The sequence below is a fragment of the Apteryx rowi genome, unplaced genomic scaffold, assembly GCF_003343035.1.
Source record: "Apteryx rowi isolate R43461 unplaced genomic scaffold, aptRow1 scaffold_88, whole genome shotgun sequence".
NCBI classification, from domain to species: Eukaryota; Metazoa; Chordata; class Aves; order Apterygiformes; family Apterygidae; genus Apteryx; species Apteryx rowi.
In genome coordinates, this window is record NW_020451182.1 from 2,556,415 (window position 1) to 2,575,421 (window position 19,007).

The following is a 19,007-nucleotide window of genomic DNA, read 5'->3' on the forward strand; positions in this document are numbered from 1 at the left end:
TGACATTTGGTAAGAATGGATGCTGGAGAAGGTAAGCAATGAAAGCAGAATTTTAACATATAGAGATGGTCTGTTATACAGATACAGGAAGGAATTGGAGGAAAACATTTGTAACTTCCAGGAGTCCTCATTTCAAATTTGATATTGAAGTCACCAAACTACTATACTTACTGGCAATTGCTGAACATTTTTACGGTATTTAGAGCTATTAATGCAGATTACAAAAACCTATCTCTCGATTCATGTCAGTGAAGTACAGATAAGGTGATTAAAAAAAAACCCTTTATTATTTGTCTTGTCTGCCAGAGGGTCTAAGATACAAAATTACTTTTTCAGCAGGGCTAAAATTGGCTGTTCTAATACTAGCTTCTATTTTTTTTTCCAGTCATGTAACTTAGTAAAATAAAAAAAACTTATAAGCTTTTTCCATTCTGTACACTTCACTGAAATCTTAGCTTTATATTTAAATGTTGCTAAAGTGATTCACTGGTCTGAATAGCCAATTGTTCATACAGTGATATATAATTCAAAACAATCATTGAATAATAAACCATCACAAATCCTCTAAGTTAAGGCTAAACAACACATAATTAAGTATGATTTCTTTTTTCTTGACCATTGACTTATGCTGGGAGTAAGCCAGCTATTTAAGAAGTTGATGTAGGATTCGGTCTTGTGACTTGGAAGTTGAGGGCAGTCAGTGCTCTAAGCTCAGGCTCTTAACAGGCGGTGAGGGAAGGCTTTCTGACAGAGCGTGGTGGGCATGCTGCGTTGGGTCTGTGTTCTGCATATGGAGAAGAAACTCTTTCTTGTGGTACTCTTAGCAACAGACTAAGTTTATCCAGCTTTTCCTATTATGTACTTTATGGCCTAGGCATTATTGTTTTTCCAGACCTACTAGGAAAAATTGTCAGGCGGTGATTTTTACAGCACAAGAATATGAAATAGTATGGAAAAAGAAAAAAATGACTCTTTAACAGGAAATGGTCTTTAATATTTCCTTTTGGTACTATTGTCATACATGTGGACCTAAAGCAGAGTGAGTCTCTTTAAAAGGATGAAAGCATGGGTTTCTGTGATGTGACAAGTACAGGTGTAATCTTTGCTCTGTGAAAAAAAGTAGTTTAGTTTAAGGCTTCATATCTAAATTGGTATAAGTGTTTTATCCAGGTAGAATACTCTTTCAGAAGAGATCAAAACTGTTGAAGAGCTGTGTTAACTGGAATGTATTTCTTTGTTAAAATGATGCCATACCCAAAATCTTTTTCACTACGCTGTGGTGTTTGATAAACTAAAATGGAATGTTACCTGTAGTCTGATGAATCACCAGTTATAGGAAGTGGCACTAATTACTTTTCAGTTGAGACAAATGATACTGCTGCAAGAGGGAAGTCTCAAGAATAACAACTGCATTTATGCTGTTAGTCATTGAAACTTTAATAATGGTGGGGAAAACTAATGATAGGTGTGTGACTTAACTAGTTTCAAATTTAACTGTGAAGCTTCTTTCAATTTCTGAGTGTAAAAGAGTTAAAGAACTAATAAACTATGCTGTGATGTGTATTGGAAAATGTGCCAGGAAAGCTGGTTGCTTTCTAACAGTTGCTAAGTATCTTAGGGGTAGAGAATGTATTTAGAGTGCCTGAAGAACTTGGTATACTGAGGTCATAGATTAGTCCTAAATTTGTTTAGCCAAAAAAGAAGGTAGTAATGTTTTAGAGATGTGGGGCCTCCTCCTTGACCTGTTTGTTCAGTATGATTAGAATAAGGTGAATGATTAAATTAGCTTTGTATTAAGTAGCATGGATACTAATATTTACTTCTAATTCTGTGAGTCTGGATTTATGTCTAGAAAACCATATGATCTTTGCTGTTATGGTTACCTTTGCTAAATCCTCTTCTTTCCCTGTGACATGTGATCTTATGTTTTCATTTGGAAATCATGTGTTGCTTCTCTTCAGTCATGTATTTCATAGTGCCAGGATGTTTAGATGTTGGTGTAGCGGTGCTTTCTGTCCAGTGTGAGGTTTTGTGATGTTTTCTTAGCTTGTGTTATATTTGCTGTAGAAAGGCTGAGCTACACCAGGGTGTTAATTAGGCTTTTTGCAGTGTGTTAATTAAATTTTATAAATGCACGTTGAGTAGATCCAGTGGAACCGGTTTTTGAAGTAAAATACAAACAGTAATGCACTCAAACTTCCTTCATAAACAAATGGTTATGATTCATCCTGCAGTATTTCATGAACTGTGCAGTTCTTTCCTCATTAGTTGTGTGTTTTATGAACACAGAATTTGGCTTACATACTCTCTATTTCATAGATATAACAGGCACTAAAATGATGTAAAAAATAGTATTCTTTTTTTATTTCTTCTTTGAAGATCCATAGTAAGGTGATACTGTGATTCTTCTGAGTGAATAATTTGTTAAACACAAGGGTGGAGTTGATGAAACTGTACCACTCTGAGGCAGAAATATATATATATTTTTTCATATTTAGCACCTGCATTCTATACTTGATGGCAATCTATAAATATTTACATACTGCAAAAATAAATGAGTTATTGTGGTAGCTGCTGCTATTTCTTGCTTTGACAAGAGTGAGGTAACTCTCAGAATCTGAGTTTAGTCATTGACTAAACATACAAATATTCTACATGCAGCTTCTGCTAAAGCTGCCATTTTGTGATCTTGGTAGTCATATGTTCAAACCCCTTTCTCTTTCTTTTTCTTCCTACGTGCTTATGCTTTAAAATATGATAGTTGGAAGGAGCACTTCATTGGTCACTTATTTTTCAGTATCTGTGTTTCAGCAATTTTTCATTTGAGCTGCTTATATGTGTTTTAAGATGATTTTTGTTATGACCTGTTTCATACAGAGTATCTACAAAGATTTTTCTGTGTCATACTTTGTTGTTTCAGAAGAGTAGCTTGGATTACAGTGTTGTGACAAGTGTTCCTTTCAAGGTGGGAAAGGAGTATTCTGGACTTGAGGAAGTTGGATGTTCTACCTGTCCTCCATATCTGAAAGTATCCATTTCTCTAGTGTACAGCTGGAATATTTAATAGCCTGTAGAGCCATTCACCACTGCTGTTGGCCAGAAAAGGTCACTAAAGCAGTGAGGGAACAGATCCTGTTAACTCAACAACTTTGGGAGAAAGGGAGCTGAAGTTCTGCATTTGCAATGTGGTGTGGCTGGCCTGGTGGTCTGTGAACACTTCCTGCATTTCATTAAACTCTGTATATGAATTTGATACTCTTAACAGGCAGTATAACAGCTGGATGAGCTCTATTACATAGTAATAGTATTGTTTTAAAGCATGTGCCAGATGTAGGGGCTTATTGCCCACAGGCACCAGTCTGTACAGCTGCTAATATCATCTTTCTACTCTGTTGTTCTGTCCATATCACTATTTTTTCCCCCTCTTGTTCCCTCAGATGTTATCCACCTCAGCAGGATCTGGCTCCTTTGCACTCTAAAGACCTGTCATACTCCTTCTGGTCTGATCCCCCCCATTATTTACTGAGGTTTCCCTAAACCTAATGTCATCAGGTTTGAGCAACAGTTTGTTCACCTTCCCCGAGCTAATCAAAAAAGTCATCAACTTCACTGCTCCTGGGACATTCATAAATAGTCTGCAAGTTGTTGGATGGATTGTGAGGTTAACAGAGCATGGGTGCTCATTAGAGGTTTCAAATTTAAATGCTGAGAAGCTGGAGCTGTTGCTTTGCGGCTGTTTTGTTTATGCTGCTGTTGTTGCAGCTACCTCCTCCATCCCTATGCAAAGCTTGCACCTCTTTGGCAGCTGAGGTTCTGGAGATCTTAACTATGAGCTCCCTTCCAATACTATAACAACTACCAGTCGGTTTACAGTGCCAATTGGGGCCTTTGGGCATTTCTGCAATACATTTAATAAATAATAAACTGAATACACATTAAGGGAGTCCAACTGATTTAAAGGTCAAGTATAAGCTTTGTGCAGCTTAATGTGGGGGATTCGGGATTATCTGTTGGTGTCTGTCTTGGGACTTGTTGGAAGAACCATTTACATTTACACCTTGTAAGAAGAGTGTGTCTTGCACTAATGAATGATGGTTTATTTAACCATATTATACTCACTGAAGTGCTTAAGCAAAAAGCACTTCAGAAGCATATTGTRTTTAAAATTATAGTTTAGCTGGTCTCTGCGTCTATACCAAAAACTTTTCACTCTTCCTAGCATTGCTTGTGCTCCACAAATCATAGAAAGATTGAGTGTACTAGCATACACAACTCTGGCATGTCTTACAGATTTATTTTGAACCTAMTTCCAATCAGGCTTGTCTATACCAGTGTTCCCACCTGGGACAGCAATGCTAACAAATATTAACTTTTTGTTTTTTAAACACCTAAAAAAGACATAAGATCTTCTTTTGGTAAGTGATATACGTATATCTGAACATGAGGAAAAACTTCTTCACTGTGAGGGTGACAGAGCACTGGAACAGGTTGCCCAGAGAGATTGTGGAGTCTCCTTCTCTGGAGATATTCAAAACACGCCTGGATGCAATCCTGTGCAATGTGCTCTAGGTGACCCTGCTTGAGCAGGGGGATTGGACTAGATGATCTCCAGAGGTCCCTTCCAACCTCAACCATTCTGTGATTCTGTAATATGTAAAAAAACTCTCTGCCCAACATGGTGGCAGTCAAAATAGAACAAGAAACAAACTAGAAGCGGGGTGGGGAAGAGAGGATGAACATGTCTATGTTTAGAAAAGAATCAATAGATGGGRTTGAGGCATTTTTCAGGGTTAACGTTTGTGGTTGCTTTTTGTGTGGTTTTTGTTTCTTTTACAAGTATGTAGTTTTGACCTGAGATGTGCCTTTGTTTAGAAGCAGTTCAGTGCCCTCAGAGAACTGAGATACCCAAACAAAAGAGGAATTTCATCTAGTCCTTGGTTATGAAGAAGGTGTAAGGGGAAAGGAACAGGGTGCCATACAGCAGATCTCAAGCTGAATATCAGTTAGGCACATCATGCTGTGGGAAGAGGGCTAACATGAAGCTGGGAGGTTGCCTGCAAGATGTGAAAAGTCTGTTTAGTGCAGAAAAACCTTTAGTTGGAGTAATATGTCTGGTTCTGAATGCTACAGGTCAGAAAGGATGAGAGAGTCCATAAGATCTAGAGGGGAGTGATGACAGCAGAGTTCTAGGAAAAATGCAAGAAAGGGCTGAATAAGTGGGTCTTGTTTAGTCTAGAGAAGAGATGACTGAGGGGACACAAGTCTTCAAAGTAGTAAAAAATTACTATATACAGGAGAGGAACAAAGTTTGCTATTTCCATTGTGAGTAGGACAGGGAGTACTGGGTTTAAATTGTGGCAAAGGAAATTTAGATCATTTATCAAGAAAAATGCTGCTTTCTAATAGTGAGTTAAGCACTGGAATAGATTGCCCAGGGAGGTTGTAGAGTCTGTCATTAACAATATTTTTAAAGAATACTCTGAAGAAGTAGTGACACTTAGGATTGATTCTGCCTTGGAAGAAGAGAGGATTGGTGACCTCCCAAGTTTCCTTGGAGGTCTGCTTTCTAGATGTCTAAATCAAAAAGAAGAAAAAGGGTGTTAAGGCAATGCAGGGGGTATCCTGGGAAAACAGCAAGAATTTACAGTGTGTCTTTGCAAAAACGTACTGCTTTACATCCATTCCTATTTTCTTTCACATTGGAAAGTTTGATAGTTTCAGTTGTTTAAGAAGTATTGTAAGTTGAACTGTTGAACTGTGCATTATCCCTGATGTTTTGTAACCACTTTATTAGAAAGATGGTATGTATAAAAAGAAACTTTTACAAAAAAAAAAAAAAACCTATGTACATTCAGGCAACTGTGGGTTTTGTAATTTCTCCAATAGTTCAAAAACATCTTTGATGTTTTTATATCTTAAGCTGAAACAGTATCACTTCGGTGGCAGCCCAGACCATTGTATGTGAGTTATAAATTTATAAATATGAAAATAATTTGAGATTCAAAGTGCTATATTTATTTTAAGTGGCAAAGTTATTACAATCTAAATCTGTCATTGGCTGGAAAAAAATAACAAAGACTGAAAAATGCATTTCAAATAAAATCCCTATCCATCTGGTATTGTTTATTTATTGCAACTATATTGTACTGGTCATCACTTAGTCCACATGATCTACATATGATTGTTCAGGGTTTTTTGTTTGTTTTGATTTATAGATGACTTTGATGACCTTGTGGTGAATAACAATGATGTTGTGCTCAAAAATATTGCTGAAGATTTGCGGAATCGCTTACCCATTGAGGCAATGTTTAATTCAGAACATCTAGCTATTCAGAAAGTAAGCGAATTGTTATGGGCTCCATTGCTGAACCACATCATTTATTTGGGCACTATGCTGATTTCAGTTATTTCGGTTTTACTAGTAGATACATAATAATAGAGGATGAGCACTGGGTTGAGATACAGGAAATCTCAGTTTGGCTCCCAGATCTGTTGCTGCATAGTTGTGTGACCCCAGACAAGTTGTTTCACACTTCTTAATACTTATATCGTAAGTTATTTGGCATAGCTTTCATTCTGTGTGGTATGACACTTGTCACAGTGCTTCTTTAGCACTAACTCCATGACAGAATCTGACAGCCCCCTTAATAGGACCAGTGTTTTGCTGTTGCCATAATGTGGGCAGCACAGAAACGATTTTCATTTCTTTTCAGATTCCGATGGCTCAGAAAGAGGTGGGCTGTGAGCCCTGTGGGAGGGGAGGGCACCTTTTCTACTTGAGCTGCCAGTATAGGTGGAAAGTCAACACATTCCCCAGAAAAGTGGTATGTGGCTCTTAAATGTAATAGAGGATTGGCCACATGCAACAATCCTGGGAGAGGGAGGAAAGAGGAGTGGGAGGATGAAGATTATACCCCTTGAAATGATGAGAAGGCAAACATCCCAAGTAGTATTCTTTTGACTGAAAATGATACATTCATTAATCAGGGGTGTTTCTAGATTGAGGCATAAAACAAAAATGACAATCTTTAGACAGCTGAAGTTAAGAAGCAAAATTGCCCTTTCTCCTAAATTTAAGTTACCCTCTCCTCATGAAAGTTGAAAAGAAAAAGCTTCCATTCCTGTGTACCAAAGCTCTGTATTGCCTCCTCTATACCAAAGCCAGCTCTAGGGAGACAGAATTCACAGCAGGTCTCCTGCTCAGCTATCCAAACCTTCAGCTTTCTTTCCATTGTCAACTTTCACTTACTGGTAATTTCAGTGGAATTTGATCTAGTTTACATGTAGGGATTCTATGGTTTAACTCCGTTAATTCTTAATCAGCATAGTTAATCTATAGAAAACTTGTTTGGACGGTTTCTTAAACTGGCTTGAGAATAATTAGTGCCAACTTTGATCAGACCAGCCATGCCTTCTGCAGAACTGTGAAATACATTGAATTTAAATATAACTAAAATAAATAATCTATACAATTAATATTGGACTTGGAAAGACTACTGATGAGGAGGAACTACTACCACACAATTCCCAGAGTTCTGATGTGTAATTTTTGACTAGGGGGAAAACTTGAATGTCGGGGATTTGAGGAAAGGTAAGATGGTGGTCAGATTACCTGTGTAATAGTATAAGTGAAATTAGGAGACTTCGTTATCCCTTTCTTAGGTTTTGTTCCTTTTCTCAGATACACCAGCATCCACTGCCCATGATTCATGTTGATGCATTCCTTTATGATGATGATTTTGTTGATTCATTGTGTGAGGAAGGGAAAATGAGTAGGAACTACTGCACAGAGTGTGGCTCATACAAGACTGCATCTTTAGGTAAGTGCTTATCTGGGAACATGAGAAACAAATTCTGTTTTACTAAATTGGTGTGTGCAGTCACTCAGCTGGACAACAGAATATCCAGCTGATGGAGGACCTTGTTCAGACTGGTGCAGCACACAGGCCAGAACTATTTCCCATAACCAATGGAAGGAGACTCCTTGACACATAAGCCAAAATAATTTGCAGTGTATGAGTGACACTAGTTGCTCGCAAAAAATGGGCAGGGAAGAGTCAGGGCTGTGTACCACTGAAGAGGAAGATGCAAAAGGAAGACAGTACCATAGCAAACCATGCAGTAGCCTCAGTCTCCTCTTGCACATTGAAAAGCAGTAGGAAATACCATGTTAAAGCTTGTGTGTGGTGTGGTACAGATCAGTGCTGTCACCAATATAGCACAGGCATTGAAGAAGAAATAGTTTATTTTAAGAACGTTCAGTTCTGTAAAATCTTGGAGTTGAAGTTTAAGCCATTAATATGTCTGCCCATGAAAAAGTTTGCATGAATTGTGTTGAGCTTTAGGTACTATGTTTCTACGTTTACTTAAATGATTCCAAGTTACTGTATCTTCTATTCTTTAATATATGTCACTGTGCAGACAAAGGTAATTCAGTTTCATGAAGGATTTCAAAATTCTCCATGTAAGGGAATGAATACCCAGCCTCAGGACAGTCGTCTTGGCAGACTGCCTCAGATCTGCAAACCCTGGTTTTCCAAGGTCCCCAATACTAGTTTAGTTAAGAAACCAGACAGATTTTCAGAGAGGATAGCTCTTCAGATTTATATTTCATTGATTAATAACGCGTTAGTTAGTACTGCCCACCCAACACCTTTGTTTTGTTCTTATTTCCCAGAGTTTATTTCGCATTCCTTTTCCCTCATGGAACTGAAGTTTCTTTATCAACATGTACTGCCTGACCTGACAGGAAAGGTAGTGGTTGACGTTGGCTCCAGGCTTGGTGCAGTGCTATTTGCGGTAACTTCCAGCACAGGAATTCGTATTTTATTACTGTGACATACATTTTCCCTCTTCTCTGACTGCCTACTCTCATTACTCCATCTTGAACAGGTCATTCTGAGAGGCATCTCTAGCCTGACTGAACAGTATAAGGGGCTGTTTACTAGTGATTTCAGTTCTTGTTCTGTTCCCCACAAAAGGAACTCCACATGATCTTGCTTGTGGAGAGGAAAAGTCTGTTGTCCGACAGGGTAGCATATTACCGTCACACATGCTGCTCTTTTGCTAATTATTGCTGTATCTCTTCTTCATAAGTAAGCTTGGCCTTTATGTCTTGACCATGTCTATATATAGATCAGTTATGTTAAATTCCTTTATGAAGCTGACAAACTGTTAAATTATACGAAGGAAGACTTTGATATGAATTTGTCTCCTAAAACATATTGTCCTGCTCTGGGTTTTAAAATGCATATAAAATACTTCATTGAGAAACTTGAGTGCAATTTTGATTGCTTTTGGCATGGCTGGTGTAACATATGGCCAACAGCAACGCAAAACACACGTTACAACTTTCGTACAAAAGTCAATGGCTGTTTAGGGCTCAGTCTTGGAAACACTTGAGCATGTAATTTTACTCATCTGAATAATCTAATTTTGGGACTACTCAAATGAGGAAGGTTACTCCCATTTGTAAATATTTGCAGCATCAGATCCTTAAATGGTAACACTGTTGCCAGCTATTATATTTGTTTTGAAGTACTTAAATGCTTGTATTGTTATAGCAGAAGATAGTCTCAAGATGCAGCAGCAACAAAGTTTTTAAAAAAGAAAGAGTTCTGCTTTTCATCATATTCTTGGCTTCTATTGGAGAAGTGGTGACTTTACCTTCACAGGTTGCTTTTCTACCCTCAGAGTTGAATGCTTTCAGAAAACTTCAATAATTAGGTTGCAAATGGAGATATCTCTGACATTCTATACATTTAACATTGTTAGTTTGTCTTTCCCATTATTAGCAAACTGTAATTATGGTGTTCATTGGAGACAGAACTGTAGTTAAAGTTAAAGCAATATCCCCATTAGCCCCATAGACTGGAGTGCTTGTCCGTTTCTCTTTTTTTTTATTTTTTTATTTTTTTTAATCTCCAACAAATTTCCATAATCTCAGTCCAAAACTGAACTATTTAAGCATTTGGGGTTTATTACTGAGGAATAATATATCTTTTTTTCCCCTTATGTACCTATTTAAGCACTTGAAAATAGTAGTAATACAGTGCTTAGAGGTGCTGACAAAGATTCTGTCCTGAAATATAGCCTTATATTATGGGTACATTGTTAGCCATTTTCACTCACTTGAGTGTGTAAAATCCTGGATTTTTTTTTTTTTTTTTTTGCTCTTGCTATTTTCCTCTTCCATTCTTACAAGGAAAAAAAAGGTACAGAGTGTTTAAAGACTGAGCTTCTTTGCCTTTCACAGTATTTTTATAATTTAGTTTGTAGTGTTTTTTTTCTTCTTTGGCCAGTTTACATGTTTTGCAATTGAAGTAAAGTTGCAGCTCTCCTTTTCTTTCTATTATTTGATCTGTCAGCTTGGATCTCTTATTAAAATTCATGAGAAATCAGTGATAATTGCCAAAACAGGGGCTTAGCTCTGAAAAACATGTAGCATCCACTATAAGACATTTCTCAACTTCCTGTTTTAAATGCTTTCTTAATCTTTTGTTTTATTTTTCCATTTCAATTGAAATGTTTGAAGTCACTTTAAAGGCATCACAGTTACTAAATTTCCTTTTCCTGATGTAGGGTTATCTTTATAGCTCAGCATCCCAACTGTATGGAGTAGAAATGAATGCAGACTTTTGCCAGTTGCAAGAAATGACAATTACCAAATACCAGTTCATTGACAGAATAAAGGTAACTAAATATATGGTTCAGTGTGTATTTTTAACCARCCATGCAGTAGGTATCCTGTTTATTGGAGTGACTGGTAAATCAGCATTCTGAAAAGAAGTCTCTGCCTTTGCTTGTTTTGGTCTTAAAAAAGGCTTTTTGTTGAAAAAAGAAAATTCTCAAAGCAGAGAAAGACAGCAGTTATCAAAATATGATAACGTGTTGAATTGCTTCGCCTTTTTCCTGGATGGACTTACCTGGTGGCTCATGCAAAACAGCTACATCCTAGCTTATTCTCCCAGTGAAATCAATGACCGGTTTGCCACTAACTTCTGCGAAACTGACTGTATAAAAAGTTTGTATCTTGAATAACAAAAACAGATGGCATCTGTGTTCATTAATAGAATCTCTGTGTTTTGTTAATACTAACAGAAAGATTTTTGTAGGATTTGCAAACACCTAAAGGACTTCAGGCTATTGGTGTATGTTTTCTCAGAACATTAAAAAACAAGATGGGTTTCAAACAGTCTGATATTATGGGAACCATTCCCCTACTCCCATTATGGGAATAACTACAACTATTTTAATGAGAAAAATGTTTGGGGTTTTGGGGGTTTTTTTTGTTTTTTTCCTTTTGGTGGGATACAATTAGTTTTAATACCAGCAAAAGGTGGTGGGCAGAATATGTTCAGTGAAGTACTGGCTTTAATCCTGTGTTATGTGCATATGCTTTTGAATGGATTCACACAAACTGTTGAGTGCAGTAATTTCTTGAGAATTAAAATAACCAATAAAAAGCTGGAAAGAAATAATAAATATTAAAATATTTAACACCTAGTTAAGCAGCATCACTGGGTTGCCCAGTTTAATCCCAGCTGCTGCCATTTTTATCCATAACCTTGTTTTTTGCAAATGTTTTGTGTTCATACGTGCATCACCTTGTGATGGGACTGAAGGTGCAGACAAGAACTCTGTCAAGTTAATTCAGTGGAGCTGGAGATGTATGTACATGCTTTTCAGCCTTGTGTGTTCTTTACTGTAAGACTTTTTTGTTCTTCCTTCACACCTTGTAATTATGATGAAATATTCATTTCAGAGTAAAGATAAGAAGATAATACACTTTCAAAGTAGTGCCTGAGGACTTTACTATTTGAGTCTCATTAGATGTTTAGTCATGTGACTCCTGTTATCACATTGCTTTGAACATTTCGTTCTTAGATTTTTATTTCGCCCCCAAATTAATCCTCTCCAGAGATACGCACTGGCTTGGAAAATAGTCAGAATCCAGTTACTGTTAATAATCTGTGTCTCAAAATTGAAAAACTTTGAAGAGACCCTTCTTAAATAACCATTGATTTTTCAGGTATTCTGAATTTTTATTAGAATATTATTCCTGAAGGACAACAGGTGAAATGATAGCTGTAATGACTAAATTTTTATGAGTGATTCTTGTGTTCCTTTGGTCAACATTTGATTTGTTAAAGTACATAAAAATTGCTCTGTGTTGTTTGCCATTTGGGCAAACGCTTAGATGCTGGGAGAAGAGTTACACAGTTGAACAGATCTTGAGAAACTTCAGACCTCAATTCAGAAGTTGCCTGTATTCATCAGGGCTCAGTGTGCATTCCTGCTGGCAACAGGGCTGTTTTAATCGGTTGCTTCCCCTTCTGTCGTGCCAGCACAATCCTTTGTGCGAGCACATAGCCAAACAGGTCAGGGAACTGATCCAGCTGAAAAAGAAGCCAGCAGGAAAGGGGTGTTTCAGCTGGAGCAGGATCTGGGTCTAGCTCATGATGCAGCCACACACATTTGTGCTGTCCCAACAGAGGGAATGATGCAGCAATGGGAATGGGTATGTGTTTGGGGAGAATGGGGTGCTTAGATCAGTTTAATCAGTACAGACACCTACTCTATAACTACAGTCTAATTTTAAGTTAAGGTTTCAGTGTTGAAAAGTCAAGAAAACATCAACAACTCTATACAACTCAAAATTTCCCAGGTGTTAAAGTGTCTTTCTGAATTGAGGCCTAAAATGTTAGGAATGCCATTAGAAGGGCATTAAGAAAACTTAGTGCTAACCATGACTTCTTGTGCTGCTTATAGATGGATGACCTTCTCCTCCCTCAAGTTGCCATTTTACAAATCCCTGTTAGAATGGTCCATCAGTCATTTGTGTTTGTGGTAAAGGATTACTGTCTGTTTTTTGTACAGAAATTCAGTGCTGCTGTTATTTTAGTCCCTTGAAAAGAAGGGAATAAAGTAGAACATCTCCTTAACCTTGGAAACTGCGATTTGAGTATCACTTACAGTTTAGGTGCACTCAAAATTATGGAATAAATCAGGGTTCTGATAAATGAGTTCTGGCAGAGGTAGCTGTGGCATGTTTTGCCTGTAGCTGTCTGTCCTGCCCCTCTGCAGGAGGCTGCTGTCTGTGCACTGGGACAGCAGCATCAAACCTAAATCCACACCTCTACTACCCCAGTTTATAGTGTGTCATTACATCTACAGCTAGCAGTGGCTTTACGTGGAGGACTTCAGTTGACAAGCAGGGCCTACCTTATTTAGGATTGCCAGTGGTGATACTAGCCTGAGCTGTCTGTCGTGTTTCTGTGCTGCCTGGATGTTTGAGCTGTTCATTACTCAGCTCCTGTACTGCTACAGTTTACACTGCAGTGTCTTAAGATAAATTATCACCTATTTTAGTTGTCTTAAAAAAAGCTCTAAATTTCAGGAACTAATAGATAAATAGTTCAGATGTCCGCACACTAGAGGTGAAAATAGTAATTTGACCAGTCATTCTGTCAGCTAAACTGTCCCTATTCCTCAATGAGATAGAGCCTTCAAACACTAACCTGTCAGTTCTGGGTGAGGTACAAGACACAGTTGCTTTCTTTCCTCTCACTACAAACAGTGGTGGACAACTCAGCATGGTAATGTGTTTAATGAAGTAAAGCTGTTTGTTTTACTGAGTCGGAGCCCTCACAGAGAACCCATGCAATATAGTTCCCAAAGATGAAATGCTGTGATGTCTAATTTTTACAAGCAGTAGTTTTGTTTCTGTTATAGCTAATATTGAAATACTTGGCTAAACTTGCTATAGTGCATTCTGGAGTTACAAACTGCAGCCACTCATTGCCTTTTTCCCCACTTGAACTCCTGCAAGCTGCATGGGTAGTATCTGTTTCCGCTGGCAATAAGAACAGCATGCTTTTGTGTGCTCTACAAGTATCGGTATATTGTCAAGTGGGCAAAATAYGTTTTTCAGCAGATAAAGTGTCTTGTCTTCTGTACAAAGATTCAGCTTTCCTGCCAGAATCGTGATTTCTCTTTTACATCCATCCAGTGTTGGAAGAAACTGACAAAAYGAGGAATTTTGCATCTATCCAGTTAGTCTCTTCTCAGCACAACCCAGTAATAGGTAACACTGGAAATGCAAGAAGTTGTTCAGCTTTCCTGACCATTTTCAACATATAGGGATGTACTTTCAAAAAACTGGGGGGAATGCAAGTAACATTCAGATCAGCATTCTCTCCCTCATTCACTCAAAAGATATTCCTTTTTATGTTTCTCTTCAGATTTAGGATTTGATGTATTTCTCCCTGTTTAAGAGCAAATCAGAAGCATCTTGTCAGAGTCTTAATGAGCATCCATATTCTCCCTCCACTATAATATCACCTGTTTGAAAATGATATGATGTGCTAATATCCTTTTTGGTAGATGAAGGTAGATGAAGGACTCTGAAATTCAAATCAGCACCTGTGCTGACTGGAGAAGTAGTTGTTGAGTAAGATAAAGCACTTTCTGTCCTCCAGTGCCATAGAGCATGCTGCCTTTCCAGCATTCCTAGTGCCAGTATAGGTAACAAGAATTCAGTTGTCAAGCCTGGGTCTGTCAAGTCTTTTCTAGCTGTGATCCCRTAGTAACCCACTGTGCCTGTGAGATGCCTTTTGATAGCCTCATAAAAGCTTTGGCTGGCTTAAGTCCTTTACTGAAAACAGTAAACATTTGTGATTAAAACATAGGTAAGTGAAAGGTAACAGACATCACATACATCAGCTCCTTTTCTATGGTACACAGCGTTCTAGATCAAAAGTCAGATACAGCATTTCACATAACATAACGAATTGAGTATTTTAATTAGGAGATTTTTTTAAAAAACTTACTCTGGTTATTTTACTTATGTTTTTATCTACTACAAAGTCAGTGAAATATCCCTTTTTATGACTGGTTCAAAATGGTGGTAGCAGGTGCTGTATTATGTTGACAGGCTTCTTGTCTACTTGAAGTGTGTGTTTGTCTCTTAAAATAATTTATGCCTTGTGAAATTTCTCTCCTTCAGGTGGTTCATGCAGACATCTGTACTCAGGCTTCACTTCTTCAGAAGGCTGATGTTGTTGTAATGAATAATGTCTTTGAATATTTTCTTGACAGACTGGAACAGGCCAGGTAAGCTATGTGTCCAAACAAGTAATCTATTTCTTTGGCAATGAGCGTGTAACCTTGTGAGCTATGGAAAACCTTAAGGTTGTGCTTTCTGAAGTCACATACATAAATTATATAAGGAAATTGTTTTAAACTGCCTGCATTTAATTGTTATACTTAACTGTTAAGTTGTCATGGCAGTAGTTTGTTGTTAAACCCACTAAACACTCTTCCTTTGCTTATCCAGACCTTTCCTTTAATCTTTGCGCTGAACGGTTAAAATAGCATCTAACCATTAAATGGTTTGAAATTACTATGCCAGCATGCCTTTACTATAACTTTAGGTTAATCTTCAGAAAGAGAACAGGTTGCTCTGACTTTTGGATATCTGAGCTTTAATATATATGTATTGCAAAATACAGTTAATGGTATTTCTAATATGGTCATAAGTAAGTAATAACAAACAGATACATCATTAAGGTTGTCACTGTCCTTTTTCTGATACAAGACACTCACAGATGAGCTTTTGCCGATCTAGCTGAGTTCATTTAAGATGTAAATAACTTTTACTTGATGACATTACCGTGCCTTTAGCACAGGCAGCCAAAAGGAATGGATGCCTGTGTCTCAGCCCAACCAACAGTCTGACATTTGCTAGCAGTTTAAGCTAAGGCTTGTCCCACTGCCCTTGATATCAAGCAGTTAATGTTGAGCAGAGAGGCAGAATGCATGCGTGAAGGGTAGTGGGTATTTCAAATTGCCAGGAGATTTGTTTCCAGGTACATGAGTGAGAATTCATCCGATTCCTGAAGAGCTCAGGGGTAGTGGTTTAACGTTGCGCAGTACCTTGAAGACAAATGATGTCTAAAGAATACTAGAAATTAAATTCTTTTTAGTCTGAATTGCCATGCTATGAGAAATGATCTGACTTGCAAAATTAGAAAAAAAGGAATGCTGGCAGCTATCTTTAAATACTGCCATTGCTAATATCTTATGTGAAGCATTTTGTCACAACTGCAACATAAGCATGTAAAGAGCAACTTGTTAATGAAACAGTGGAATTGGGGACTGGATTTTGTTCTTCAAAACTAAAAATTTATAGGGACAAAGTACCAATGTTTAATCCTAGTCCAGAGTGAAGGTGTTGACAATGCAAAATGGCATGCAGGCATGTGTCAGAGTGAAATAGAAGTGTTTCAAATATTAACATTTTAAGATGATGTATTCCCTGTTTTTTCATACGCCACTTGATTTTGTTCATACAAAGATATTTGAGGTATTAACAGATAAACAGATAAATCAGTATTAACTGATAAATATGTATAGCAAGTCTTTTAAGCTTAGTCTATTTTTAGGTCATTAAATTTTAGAAGTGTTAAATTTATTCTATATCAAACATGTTTCTTTTCCTAAAAACTGGTGACCTACTTTTAAAATGTGTTTCAGAGCTTGGGAATTTATTGCTTGTAATGTAAGGAAAAGAGGGTTGTTACTAATAACAGTTCCAAGCCTTAAAGAATCTCTCTCAAAGCTCCAGGTAAGTTCTCTCAGCCAGTTTTAGCCAACATGTTTTGTTGCTTTCTCTGAAAGTGGCAGTTCTGTAGTTGAGGTTAGCTGTTTGCTAGTATTGTCATGAGGGCAGGTACGTGATCTTGTGTGTACTGTAGAAGATGTAGTACTCTCTGAATTCTGTTTCTGGGTTGACCACCAGCTAATCTTCCTCTGCTTTGATTGTCTCCAGCTGTCAAATGGAAACCCCAATCTATTTCAATAGGCTGCATGAATTATTGTATTATTATATATATTATTAACAATACCTTAGTTGTGAGGTTAAGAATATAATATTATTAGCAAAGCTGTATTATGATGTTAGTAAGTTATGTGATAATTATATCCACTCCTTTCAGACTACTTCCAGGTATAGAGAACCTATAGAGCCTTAGAAGCATAGATGTATTTATAAACCTCTAGTTAAAAACAAAACCTTGAAATATTTTCTCTGTTCAACTCTGCACTTGCACGTTGCCTTGAAACATGACAAACTGTTTTGCCAGTACAGAGGGAGAAAGAATTGTAATAAAGAACTGTACCCTGCAGATATCCAGTCTTCTGACCTGCTGTTCGCATAGAAAATTATTCATAATATGCCAATATGAGCTGTTAGAAGTACAGATTAGGGAGAGATGTGATCTCCATAACCAAGTGATTACCATTGGGTGTCTTGGATCAGTGACAGCTTTAAATTGCTCTTGGAAACAAACAGAATGACAGTGCAACTTTCAGAGGTGTTTAATAGCCTGTGCTGGTGGTGGTGTTGAAGAGTACTAACCGCTTCTGATGGGGCAACCTCTGCTTTGTGTCCATTCTGCCATAGGTTTTCTATAGGTTACAGTTGCTGTGTGTATGATGCCTAGGGAAATTATGTGGGCTGGCTTTGGTTGGGAAACAAAACACTGATAATACACGACAAAGCTATTTATAAAGTGGCTTGCTGGCCACAGTAGTCTGCTTTAGAGAAATTGAACCACTCGTTACTTTTATGCTGGTGGGTGAAATACATTCTCAGCCCCAGGAGCAGCAGCAGTGTCATTTGACCTTTTCTTGGAGCAGGCAGTAGTTATACAACAGCTGAGAAGCCCTTTGCAGTCTTAATACAATACCCTATGGGTGTAAAACAAGAAAGTACCTGTGATTCTTCCCTGCTACAGTTAGCTGCTCCCTCACCACTTCTATCCAAATGTTGCCTTCTGATCAGGATGCTTGAGGCTTATGCAAATACAAATGGAAGGCAGTTGTAACATGCTAGCAAAATATCTAAACTACTGACTGAGATAATTTTAAAAAGTTATCTTTAATTTTCTCCTATCTAGGTTAAATGACATTTCCAGAAATGAATTATCAGTACTGCATGATTTGGAATGACTAATCTCTCTTATTATGTCTTGCCTTCTTAATGTTGTACTGACCTTGAAACTCCTGTTATGTTTCTTGGAATTGTGTTAATTTAAGGACCTGTTTTCATTGTTTCAGACGGATATACAGCTCAGCCAATGGGTAGAAGAGATACAGCTAAACTATGATGTGTACCTGGAAAAGGAGGTGGACAGAGAAGCACTTGAACAAATACATTTATACAAGATTCTCTAGTACCTGCACAAATTTACTAATATTCTTGTAAAATCATATATATTTTGAGTCTAAAAAGGACTCCAATTGATTTGTCTGAATAAATCAGCTGAAAAATCTTATTGTGACTAATCTCGGAAGTCATAGCTGTGGTTTGTAATGAAAAAGGGTCTTTTGAAACAGGATTTCTTGTGAAGGTGTTCTGTCTCAACGGAGATATCCTTATGGTTTCATTTTGTGCAAAAATGTTTGAAAGAATGTCTACTTATGCTAAAAGAATGTTTTTGTGCACTAGCATTGCACACTGCTAATGTTTGTTAAATATATCAAATCTAAGAATAGTGCATCACTAATAAGGTGAATGATAGCAATACATTTAACATAATTTTACTTAAAAGCTGTAGTATATTAGAGTTTGCTGTTTTGTTTTGGTATAGACCATTTTGCCATATTATCTTTACTGTTCCTCCTATGGAATTTCTATTTTTTTTTTTTTTTCATGGCTTGCTTGATAACAAGAGAATCTGCTGGTTTTAGTTAAAAGAAAAAATGAGTTCTTCCGTTCAGTTACTAATCCTTAAGCTGGCTGGTAATGTAAAATACTTGCACCTAAGAGTCATTCAGAATTAATGCTGCAAGTCCAGGATGACAAAATTCTGTTCCACGTCCTGGATTTTTGATGAGGATTCTAGGAAGTATAATAAGGGGTTAAGAAGCTGAAAATTTTGAACAGGTGTCACAGCTTAATGCAGGCTTGGTGGTGGCGTAAAACATTGGAAATTCGTAACAGA

The 19,007-nt window shown here is 37.3% G+C and overlaps 1 protein-coding gene across 5 annotated transcripts; it reads left to right on the plus strand.

The window, feature by feature from the left end:
- Window positions 1–18,348, plus strand: LOC112977926. 5 transcript variants are annotated; one of them, XM_026090853.1, is made up of 8 exons: window positions 1–31; window positions 6,216–6,337; window positions 7,682–7,820; window positions 8,678–8,799; window positions 10,582–10,692; window positions 15,008–15,114; window positions 16,537–16,627; window positions 18,121–18,348. In XM_026090853.1, exons 1-8 carry the CDS (start codon window positions 16–18, stop codon window positions 18,235–18,237), a joined length of 825 nt encoding a protein of 274 aa, XP_025946638.1. In that variant the 5' UTR covers window positions 1–15; the 3' UTR covers window positions 18,238–18,348. The 5 variants fall into 5 exon arrangements, with proteins under 5 accessions (XP_025946638.1, XP_025946639.1, XP_025946640.1 ...); XM_026090854.1 differs by having other exon boundaries at window positions 8,678–8,754; XM_026090855.1 differs by lacking the exon at window positions 10,582–10,692.
- The last annotated feature ends 659 nt before the right edge of the window (window positions 18,349–19,007 follow it).

Coding starts and splice junctions, on each gene's coding strand:
- LOC112977926 (XM_026090853.1), top strand. Junction 7,821..8,677: donor ATACAAGACTGCATCTTTAG/GTAAGTGCTTAT, acceptor CTTATTTCCCAG/AGTTTATTTCGCATTCCTTT. Junction 15,115..16,536: donor GACAGACTGGAACAGGCCAG/GTAAGCTATGTG, acceptor AATGTGTTTCAG/AGCTTGGGAATTTATTGCTT.